General features: G+C 32.6%; 1 protein-coding gene across 3 annotated transcripts; it reads right to left on the bottom strand.

Annotated features, from left to right (window-relative positions):
* Positions 1-908: 908 nt before the first annotated feature.
* LOC137818171 (uncharacterized) lies at positions 909-8,978 on the bottom strand. Of its 3 annotated transcripts, none has more exons than XM_068621432.1 (16): positions 8,507-8,963; positions 7,647-8,394; positions 6,537-6,930; positions 6,274-6,451; positions 6,009-6,148; positions 4,673-5,933; positions 4,474-4,574; positions 4,209-4,353; positions 3,725-3,793; positions 3,576-3,621; positions 3,106-3,473; positions 2,835-2,914; positions 2,596-2,731; positions 2,285-2,471; positions 2,087-2,169; positions 909-1,365 (listed from the first exon to the last, which is right to left on the bottom strand). In XM_068621432.1, exons 2-16 carry the CDS (start codon positions 7,663-7,665, stop codon positions 1,231-1,233), a joined length of 3,342 nt encoding a protein of 1,113 aa, XP_068477533.1. In that variant the 5' UTR covers positions 7,666-8,394; positions 8,507-8,963; the 3' UTR covers positions 909-1,230. The 3 variants fall into 3 exon arrangements, with proteins under 3 accessions (XP_068477533.1, XP_068477534.1, XP_068477532.1); XM_068621433.1 differs by having other exon boundaries at positions 7,647-7,872; XM_068621431.1 differs by lacking the exon at positions 7,647-8,394 and having other exon boundaries at positions 8,507-8,978.
* Positions 8,979-10,911: the final 1,933 nt, after the last annotated feature.

Raw genomic sequence — 10,911 nt, 5'->3', positions numbered from 1 at the left:
GATTTATTTAAAGTTTATTAAGAATTTAAATAATTTTAATATATTAAAATTAAAATGTTATATTTATTTTTTTAAGTATATATAAAAAAAATATTTTAAAAACTTATTCAGTTAAAAAAATATTTTATGAGAAAATATTTTTCTTTAGTTATATATATATAAAATTTATAATTAATAGATTAAGCTTATCTAATATCCTATTATTTTTTTTTCAAATTTTAAATATTAAAAAATGTATATTATATACAATTTTAAATAGAAATCGTATATGTAAGATACAAATTCTACATTTTGATTTTTTTTTTAATTTTATACATTATTATATATTGTAAAATTAAAAAAATATATGGGATATCACATATACGAATTTGTTTTTTTGAAAGCGTATGTGTAGTTGACAATTTTATATTAAAAAAGTGTATTCCACATTGACTATTTATCCATTTTCAGAAAAGTTTTTTTTTTCCCTTTTGGAAAATTCGTAAAAAATTACACTGCCTTAGGAAAAAACCCTAAAGAATTTGGACATTTTCTTCTTACGCTATATCAATTTTAACCTGAACCTTATATTTTTAAAATTTCCAAAATTACTCTTATTTCGGATTTTAAAATCCAAAAATAATAAATATAATTCAAAATTAAAAAAATATATTTGGACAAAAAAATCCAGAACACAATTAAAAAAACATTCCGAATTAAAATTTCTAGAATTCAAAAATATGTTGCAGAAATCTAAAAATCGGAATATTTCTGGATGAAAGGTTAATTTTTATCTACACTCTTTTATTTAAGATTATTTTCGTATTTTTTTATAGGCATTTTTGTCATTTTCAATAAGAGATTGGGTGATGTTGGAATTTAGATAGTGGAGGGAGAATTTGCCAAAAATTTGAACAACCGTTTCACTTAAAAAAAAGTTGTCTTATATAACTTGATGTAGTGATTTTAAGCCGTTTAACAAGAGCCTTTTCACAATAAACGGATCACTCACCTTGACAGCAGATGGCTTTACAAAATTTTTGGCAGTAAAGAATCTTAAAATAATTGCATTGACTCAATTTACATCTGATTTGCCTGAAAACTCCAACCTTACTTACAAAGCCCGACTTCATAGGTGGAAAACTTGAATTGCCTTTGTAGCTCAGTAGTAGGATGCCGGTTGCAGAGACCAAGAAATATCACAAAAAAAAGTGTATTTCCCAAGACAAACAAAGTGCTTCATCTGAATATTTACTGTGGTTTGAACTCACCAAATTTATGCTTTTCGTCGTGCAGCTGCTTGAAAATATCATCAAGCTCTGGAAATGCTGACGTCAGAAGCAGCTCCAGGATGTCAAAAGCCAGCTGCTTCAAGCAAACGGATGACTGAAAGAAAGTCAAAAGGATTGTTTACGACTAAATTATGGTTTTTTAGAGTAACTCTTGCATGCAGTATCTGTAATAGAGTGAAACATCATATTAAAATTAACTTTTCAAGACTGACTTCACAACCGAGTACTAACTTTTGTTATTACTGTAACATATCTTGAGCTTTTGATTGATTGTGTTGTGCCCCTATTAAAAGTAATGCGCTTGTGCAACAATTGCTCAAGTAATGACTCAAGATGAAAAAAGGAATTATAAACCCCAAAGAACATCAATCCACTCCTGTCATGAGAAATTGCTACATCCTAACAACACCTTATCTCAATAACAATAATCAATCATTAGTAGACTAATTTTTTAACTAATAAATATTTCAAAATCTTGATTAGAAAGGTGTCAATAAGAAAAGCATTTCACGAAAATTTTAACAACATAAAATCTGTGAGAATTTGACAGAAAAACTCAGTTAAGAAGAAACTGTGATAATGGTTATATATCTATGAACAAGCAGCGTAAAAATATCTAATCAAAGTAGTAACGTACCATAAAATATATGATCATGCTCGTGCACCAAGAGAATGAAGTGAATCATATACATTGGAATGCAATGTTCAACATCATAACATAGTGGGATAATGTTTCAACTTAGAACCACCAAGAAATTAATAAATAACAAAAGAAGATTCTGTACACAACTTCAATACATTTAGACAGAAATTACCTGAAGGAAAAAATATAGATCTCTAGCACATTGCTCGTACTCCTTCCGACCAACAAGACCTACAATTGCTGGTGGTGCATGATCTACATCAACAGGGATGGATGGATAAGTACAATACATGTTTCCGATAAAATTTGATACAAGTCATTGAATATAGCCAATTCTGCAGATAAGTGAGAGCAGTATAACAGCCATTACCAATCATTAGCTCATATACAAATTTTGCACGCCGATCTGCCTCCCGTTTCTGTTCATCTTCCAACCTTGGAGAAGATACTTGTGTAGTTTGATTACCACGAGGAGAATTTTGAGTTGGGCTTGTAGCTGGTGTCGGTGGTCTTCTACTTGGATGCTTGGTTATGAATATTCCATCAGGCCAGAGTATCTGTTAAAGAAAGTTGCAGTCACAATATATTATCATACTATACCATAATGATCATAAGCTTATCAGGGGAATTGAAACAGAGTTACAGAAACTTCAAAGGGTAGGGAGGGGGTCAGAAGATTACTTGCTCAACTCGCTTGACCCCTGTAGCAATCACTGATCCCTTACGAAGAAGTTGGATTTTCTCAATCAACCAGTCATCAAATGCGTCACCCATTCCTAGTTGTAAGACTTGTTTAGCAACCCAAAAAGCCTTCCGCCTGCATTGCACACAAGTGTAAAACGATACAGATGATAACTAGTGGAACTTCAAAATTAAACAACTTATGTTTAAGGTCAAATGAACATGAATTCTCAAATTACCTAATCCATCCACCATCTTGAACCTGGAAGATAACGTCAACCAAATCCAATATAGGTACACTCAAATTTGGCGGCACCCACTGCATTCAAGAATTTTTATATTAATCAGAACCAAGATGATCAAGCATATAAAACTAGAACAGTATAAAAAATAAAATACAATCATTTATATGTTTAAGAACAGCAATAGATGATAAAATGAATAATGCATCTACTGCTCAAAAGGAAAAAAAAAAAAGACGCCAGAATTAAAATTTATTGTCTCTATAACCTCTGTTGGAAAAACATCAGAAGTATCACGGTGCACTTCAGAAGCCTCATTCAAATTATCTCTTCCTTTCACTGTCTTTTGCAAGTTATTGGGAGAAGGTGCACTCTTCTGTGCTAGAACATCTGTATTGCCGCTAGAATTTTCAAATGACTTTATAGGTTGATGTGTATTCTTTTTTGGTAGAGAAAGAGGCATGCTGTTTACTTTTGACCTCAATCCATCGGCCTCAACATTATTTTTTGCTTTCATAACAGACTCTTTACTTTCAGCACTACAGTTTTCTCTCCAAAAGGACACAGGATCACTTGCAGGTACAGAAGAGTGAGAAGTGTTTTTATTCTTCTCAAATGGCTTGGCATCCAAGCCAGCTAGAATAGTTTCAACAAGGAAGAAATGCAAGACATGTCAATACATGGGAGAGAGATAATAAAACTATGAATGTTCAACATTCTTCACCAACCATGTCTCACCTGATAATGTTTCCATGATAGAAAAAGAATTTGAGAATATGTAAGTCTGCAATACATAACATGTGATGACAAGTGATGAGCAAGATAATTTTTTAAAAGGAAATATTCACAACAAAGAAGGGAGGAAACCATTGGACAAGAAATCAGACCTGAGAATCGACACTGAGAAAGTCCCATACTTCAATTGATTCCGAAACAGTTGGTAGTTGCATAAGTTTCTGAGGGACAACAAGACATGCATCAACAAAATATTGGATGAATAGTTCAAAATTGTTAGTAAAGACTAAAGAACAATGCTACATGATAGATGCAAAATGAAGTACTATTTCAAAATACAGGTACACTCATACAATAATACAACATCTATCCTGCTGGTAACAGAATTTTGGTGATTTCAGTTCTATCACACAGTACCAAAAGCAAATAAAATGTTATTCAACAGAAAATAAAAGGTACAAAAATGCAAGCGTACCATTTAGCCAAAGTAAATACTGGGTAACAAAATGTGAACACAAGAAAAGAAGAAACCATGCAAAATTTGTCCAAAAGTGTGCCTACTGCCACACATTGGGTAGTGGAATGCAGGAATCAGAGAAATGTAAGAATTTAATAAAAATAATTAGTTAAGTTGACCTTCAAATATTTATCCAGTAATTCACAGCGCTCTTGAATGACTGGTACGTCTAAACCAGTCGATAGAAAATGTTTTGGTGGTAAATGAAGGTTATACTCAGGAAACTCTTTCAGGCGTCTATGTAGCTCCTCAAAATGACGAAACCTTAAAAAAAGAAAAGCTATGTAAGGAAAAGGAAGGAAGAAAAACAAGAAACATGTGAAAACAGAGTAGATTGAATTTCTTTATTAGAAACATTGATATAAGACAGCAGAAACTTAGCACCTTCTTTTAATTGACCAACTGTTATTATTTATATCTGTAACGGATATGGAATAAACAGCAAAGGTTTTAGAGCCGCTCTTGACAATATTTGCACCCAAGACCTGCGGCAGAAAATTAGCTTACATTTGTATACAAGCATATTAGTAAATGAACTTATTCCTCATTAATTAAAGGAGCTAGTTATCACCATCATAAGTACCTCACATCTCAACTTGTAAAAGGAATCTACTGCAGAGGAACTTTTCAGGGGAGTAACAGACAAACTACAAGATTCTGTTTTAGAAATAGAGTGGGCAGAAGAAGAGGCTGCTGCTCCACTATAAAGTCTGCCCAATCTTTCAATATCAGCATCATCACTGGACTCCTCAGAATCTATATGTGATTTTGAAGAATTAAGTATGTCTTGACCATCTCCAGATAAAAAGCTTGTCCTCTCAACTTCTTGCCACGTTTGCATTTTATGACCACCTGACCAAGACCTTTTATTGCCAGATTGGGCTCTGGATAGTCTTGGATAGTGAGAATGTCTCTTATTCCTTTTCTTTGCACTGTGATTGTCAAAAATTTCAAGTGGGTGATGAACATAAGAAACTGCCTGGTTTCTATTACTTCTTCCATCCCAAACCTTAGTGACAGGGGTATCAAGACCAGTAACTGTACTACTTTCATCATCATCTTCAGAAGTATAAGATGTACTGCTCCCTGAATCACTTATCTGCCCATAAATGTGGATGCTCTCGTCATTTTGATATGATGTAACGGACTCATTGTCTTTATATGAGGTAACTGAACTTGATCCATTCTTGTCCGCATGAATGGATGTATTTTCAACAGAGAATTGACTACTGTGTCCAGAATTAATGTGGCGTCCCTTGGGGGGAATAAGCTTGGAATTAGTATCTCTTTGTTTAGGTCTAGATATTGCTTTCATGTGATCTACCTTCGGCAGTTTCCCTACCACAGGATGCTGTGAAATGTGCTCATTTGACTGGTTCTCACCATCCTTTTTCTTGTAATTTTTCCCTTTAGTCCACACATTCTCAAAATGTTCCGGAGCAAGAGCTTGGGTCTTTCTGCGAGAGATGACATCTAAAATATCTCCCCACTCTCCTCCTGAGCGTTGTCGTTGAATATTTTGATCGTCAATAGTTTGGGGGTTTGCAGGCAATGAGCTCCATGTACGGGAAGATCGAGTATCAACTGAAACTGAAAGCAATGGATCTTTAATACTATTATCACGAGCATTATGTTCTGCAGAAGTCTCTACATTTCTGGATTGACCATTTTTTAGCTGCACAAGCTCAACACCAGTAACAGAAGGATCTGAAGTCTTGGAGAAATCATGAGAAGAAACCTGTAACTCATCTACTTTAGTGTGAGATGCCTCTTGAGCAGCAGCAACCCCCTTGTTAACCCTGGTCTTGTTAACTACCACAGATTCAATTCTCTCGTTAAGAAATCTGACAACCAAAAAGGGGACAATGAGAACAAGATACATACATCAAGAATGATACAAAAATGGGAAAAACAGATACCTTGGATTTGCTAAGTTTAGGACAGGTCGTATTACAGCACATGCAAGAAGCTCCCTGACAGCATATCGAAAGAAAGAACACTTCAAATCCTCAGACTTGAAAGTAGAATGCATTAGACCGGTCATCAGATGCTGTAAAACCTGCAAGTTAAGAATTTACACAACATTAAAACCCAAAACTAAGAAACACAAGAAATAACATGGCTCGTGTACAAAAACAAAGCACCGCGTTAGTTTATTCATATAAAACAAGAAAGGGAAAAAACCTTATGCTCAGCTTCTGCAGAAAACAAAGCAGGATGCAATTTGTTCTCAGCAGCCAAAACAATTTTCAATTCCATGTCTCGACTTGCAATTGTTAATGGACCTGTATGATGTTTTTCAATCTTTGAATGGGCAGCACGAAACACCTCCAAGTGTGTGCAAATAATATTAACAAGATCCCTGAACCAAAGAAAGCTAACTTCCATTCAATAAAATTACAATCTGATATAAAGAAAAATCGCAGTCAACAAATGCCACTAAGAACCTTATCAAAAAATCCATCAAGTTTATGTTTCTCATGCGTCCTGAAATTTCCCCAAGAACACCATTAATTATTTGCACTAACTCCTCAGGACCCTCTTTGTCTGGTGTTAAGCGAGAATACCAAAGATCTGTCACCCACTCAGAAATTAAATGCCTGGTGAAGTGATCAATTGCATCCTCAACAACAGGAGAATTCACTTTTTTTCTCCACTCAAACTTTGCAATAACTTTAGGATTTTCCATGGGCTTCTTTGAAGACTGAACATTGACGGACCCTGCTTTATTGTTGTATGCTGCAGCTTTTCTCTTCATTTCAAAATCTAGCGACAAATAGCGGAGAATAATAATCAAGGAGGCTGCTGCTGGCAAGTTGACCCAAACTGAGGAGCTTGTCACTGATATGAAAGCAAAATAAATTAAACCAAACACCAAGATCTAAACACAACATGAAGCTAGAAATTAACAAGTGAGAATCTCTTAATATTCACAGTTTTCTAGGTACTGATAAATAAAATTTTGATTGGAGACATGAACCAGTATCAACAAAATATACCATTACCAAAAGAACACAACATCAGTAGGGGGCAACTATGAAGTGAAATTTTATACTGAAATATAGGGCAACTATATTTTCACTAAAAGATAATATTTTAGGAACTTTTCCTTATACTTTATTCATAACTTAGAATAAAAAAAAAGTAAAGGCTTTTGAAGAAAACAAAATCTTCTCTATCCCCTTCAAAAAAAATTCAAAACTATCAAATCCTTCACTGACCTCAACTCATTTTTACTTCTTTATTTATCCCGAGTTCAAACCAAACACAGTAACAGAATTATTTTTTATTAAGTTTCCACTGCCATTAAATACTCAAATATAATTGTGGTCATGTTTTTCTTATCTAGCTAATACTAAATCAGGCACACACAAATGCATAAGGAGGAGTCATCACAAAAAAAGAGACCATTAATTTTAGTACCTACGAGAATACATCATTACACATATATATTCAGGGTCCAGAACGGGGCAAAAAGACTTTGCAATGCACATCAAAAGGGGTCAAATAAAATTACACAATGATTTCTAATAAAGCTGATGTGATTTTCATAGTACCTATTTTAGGAGGTTTCATAAAATTGTTTTTTGCCAGTTTCAAGGTGACTATGATAGAGCTAGGTTGATATTTCCCCAGGTTTTTACAATATCTATAGTCGTGTCCTCTATGTTAAAAGACAATAGCAGTTCCCCTTAGTTGTCCAGAAATCTTGAGATTCTACCAAGTACATGCCAGGTTGGTGCTACAATGATTGCCAACCCAAATTCTTTCCAGCATTTCATGCTTCCATAATGGATCTCAGTTTGGTCAGTACCGTATCACATCACCAACAAAAACAAAGAAGCAAGTAAGACATCTATAGGAAATTAAAGAAAACAGCAGCTACTCTTTAATAGTGGAAATTTTAGCAATACAATAACTAAAGCATCACTTTGCACTAAAAATTATTGGTTGAAAATCCAATGTAGCTAATCTGACAATAAACCTATATTTTGATTTCTAAGAGCAAGAAGAGAGATAAGTGTAATCCAGCAGAATTTCCCCCCCACTGAAAACCTCCCAACATCTTTCCCACAAAACAGCTCCAAACGACGTCGTCTTCTCTTAAAACTGATAAACCACCAATCCTATGTCCTAACTTCAACAGCATTGTCAAAAATGATTTTTCCATATCAAGCGCAATCGATGCTAAACGCCACACGAATTTATTCCAACCATTCATCGTACCGCAAGTAATGTAATAACGACTACGACGCCTTCAAAACCCTCAGCACGCGATTACCATAACTAGGAGAAAATAAAGTACTGAAACCAAAGCAAGCAAAACCATGCAAACAACTCTCTCAATTGAAGTTGATCAAACAAAAGACAAACGGAGCGAAACGAAGTGAAGGAGGAGGAAATTGAAGAAACTCACAGGACATGAGATAGGAGATTCCGACGACGCATACGACGAGTATGACGATCCGTTTCTTGGCTTCCTCAACGAGGTCTCTCACTACCACCTGGTTCGGCTTCGGCGGCATGTTCATCGCAAACGAAATTCTCCAAATCGCCGCGCAATTGGAAAAGTAAAAAGTCGATTCAAATCAATCTGAACCTCATCGCAAGATAGAAAGGGAAATTCCGTTGAAGATGCTGACGGAGAATTGCAGAGAGAGAGAGAATTGAATCGACGAACGGTGTGACGGTTAGGTTTTAGGGTGGCGTTTTGCCGGTGAAGGCAATGAGGTGGTGTGGCGTGTGTGCTTGATTTTTCTCACTTTCTGTGTCAGTTTTGTTTTGAACTCTCACCTTCTGATATTGACGTGGGATTCATTTTCTTCTTTCTTTCTATCTATGCTTATGCAGCAGCTATTGCCATTTCCATTTTCATTTCCTCCATCTTCAACATTTCTCTTTTATTTTTTATTTTTTATTTTTTTATTTATTTTTTATTTTATTTTATTTTATTATATTATATTTTTCAAGACAGGTTTGAACTCTTGACCTCATCATTAAAAAAAAAAAAAAATTGTTAAAACAAAAAACTCAAAATTGACAAAATAATTGGATTTGTTGACCGTTGCATTATGAGAGAGAGAGTTGTGGTATTTTAACGTTCTTTAAAAGGTAATACGAAAATAAAAAATAAAAACACATGGAATAAAAATAAAAATAAAAATCTCTAAGAATGTTAATTAAAAAGGAAAACAAAATTTGCTTAGTTCTATATCGAAATAAATGAATATATGAATTAAAAATTATAAAATAAAATAATATCCATAAATATTTTTTAATGATAAAAATATGAGGATTTTCAATTAAATGCTTATAGATAAAGTAATAAGGAAGATATAGGTGTATTTCCTAGGATATTGGATGAAGGTTGAAACAATTAAAAATGAATATTTAATTCTATAAATACGTTTTCAGTGCAATTTTTTAAGAAAATATTTTATGAAAAATAGTTTATTCAATCGCAACATAAAATAATCTTATGTTATCGTGTAATTTTAAATAGTAATTTGTTAATTTTAAATAACCATATTAAAAACATATTAGTTAATGTTGTAAAATTGTTTTATCAATTCATGCTTTAAGTGATCACAATTGATTGTTGTAAACAGACATAATTGTTGTTCAATTGAGAGTGTGAAATTAATGACACTATAACGTGCATATTTACTTTGTTTTTTATTCCACTTCTCAATTTTATATTATTTAATTTTTACTATATAGCCATATTTTAAGTGGCTTGTTTATTATAGTGTATTGGAAATATTATTTTATGTGAATCATTAAATAATGTTCAATTTAATGATTAAGGAGAATCATAAGTTTAGGTTAAAAAATCATTCATTAGAAGACGTAACCATCAACTTAGTAATGACCTTCTAGAAAACCAAACTAACCCATAGGTATGGGTTGATCTACAATAGTCCAAATGACTTTCTCAAATTACAATATCAATTATATTTATTTTAAAAAATATTTTTAACAAACTTGTGTACAATAATTTCTAATTGCAAAATAACTTAAAAATACAATTACATTTGAGTAGGAGATAGTTTATGGGTCTGCATAAGGAAAATATTTAAAAACAAATAAATTAATTAATTATTATAAAAAAAGCATATTGTTGCTGTTAAATAATTTAAATTTTATCCATGTTCAATTTATTTAATTAAGATAAAAATATGAATTCAAGTACGCGTGTTGTTAGAAGGCTTGATTAAAAATAATTAAAATTTTATTTTGCATTTATTTTCTCTATATATGTATGTAAATGTATTAGTGTACGTTATAAAAGTTTTGCTACAAAATATTTTAATAAAGATGACTATTTTTTTAACATGTATATCATTGAAATCTCTTTTATATTTTTTTTTATTAAAAAATTTTAAATATAAGACTTTACTTAAAATTAAATTCATTGTCTTGATGTTAAGTCTTATGATTAAAATAAAATATTCATTTTTTTTACACTAAATTTAATTTTATAAATCAAATAAAATAAATATCACATTGTAATAATGGGTAAGTGAGATATGATTTTTTTTTAAATAATTTTTTTTATTTATGCAGGTTAGTGGGTCAACCCGTCTCACTCCATTGTTGTCCCGGACTGCAAGTTATGAGGAACGGGTCTAAACAAGTTAGCGAATTAAATTAGTGAGTCCGTCTTGCGATTTTTTGTAGCAAGCTGCAGTCAGCCCGCGACCTGCACTGTTATTCCTATAAATTTGAGATATTGTCCACTTTGAAACTTCAAACTCTATCACGATTTTGTATGATGCGAGACTATTGGGCAAATCAATTAATAATATATAAAAATATTAA

This window comes from Phaseolus vulgaris, chromosome 10 (genome assembly GCF_000499845.2).
Source record: "Phaseolus vulgaris cultivar G19833 chromosome 10, P. vulgaris v2.0, whole genome shotgun sequence".
NCBI classification, from domain to species: domain Eukaryota; kingdom Viridiplantae; phylum Streptophyta; class Magnoliopsida; order Fabales; family Fabaceae; genus Phaseolus; species Phaseolus vulgaris.
This window is presented reverse-complemented; position numbering and strand designations above follow the sequence as displayed.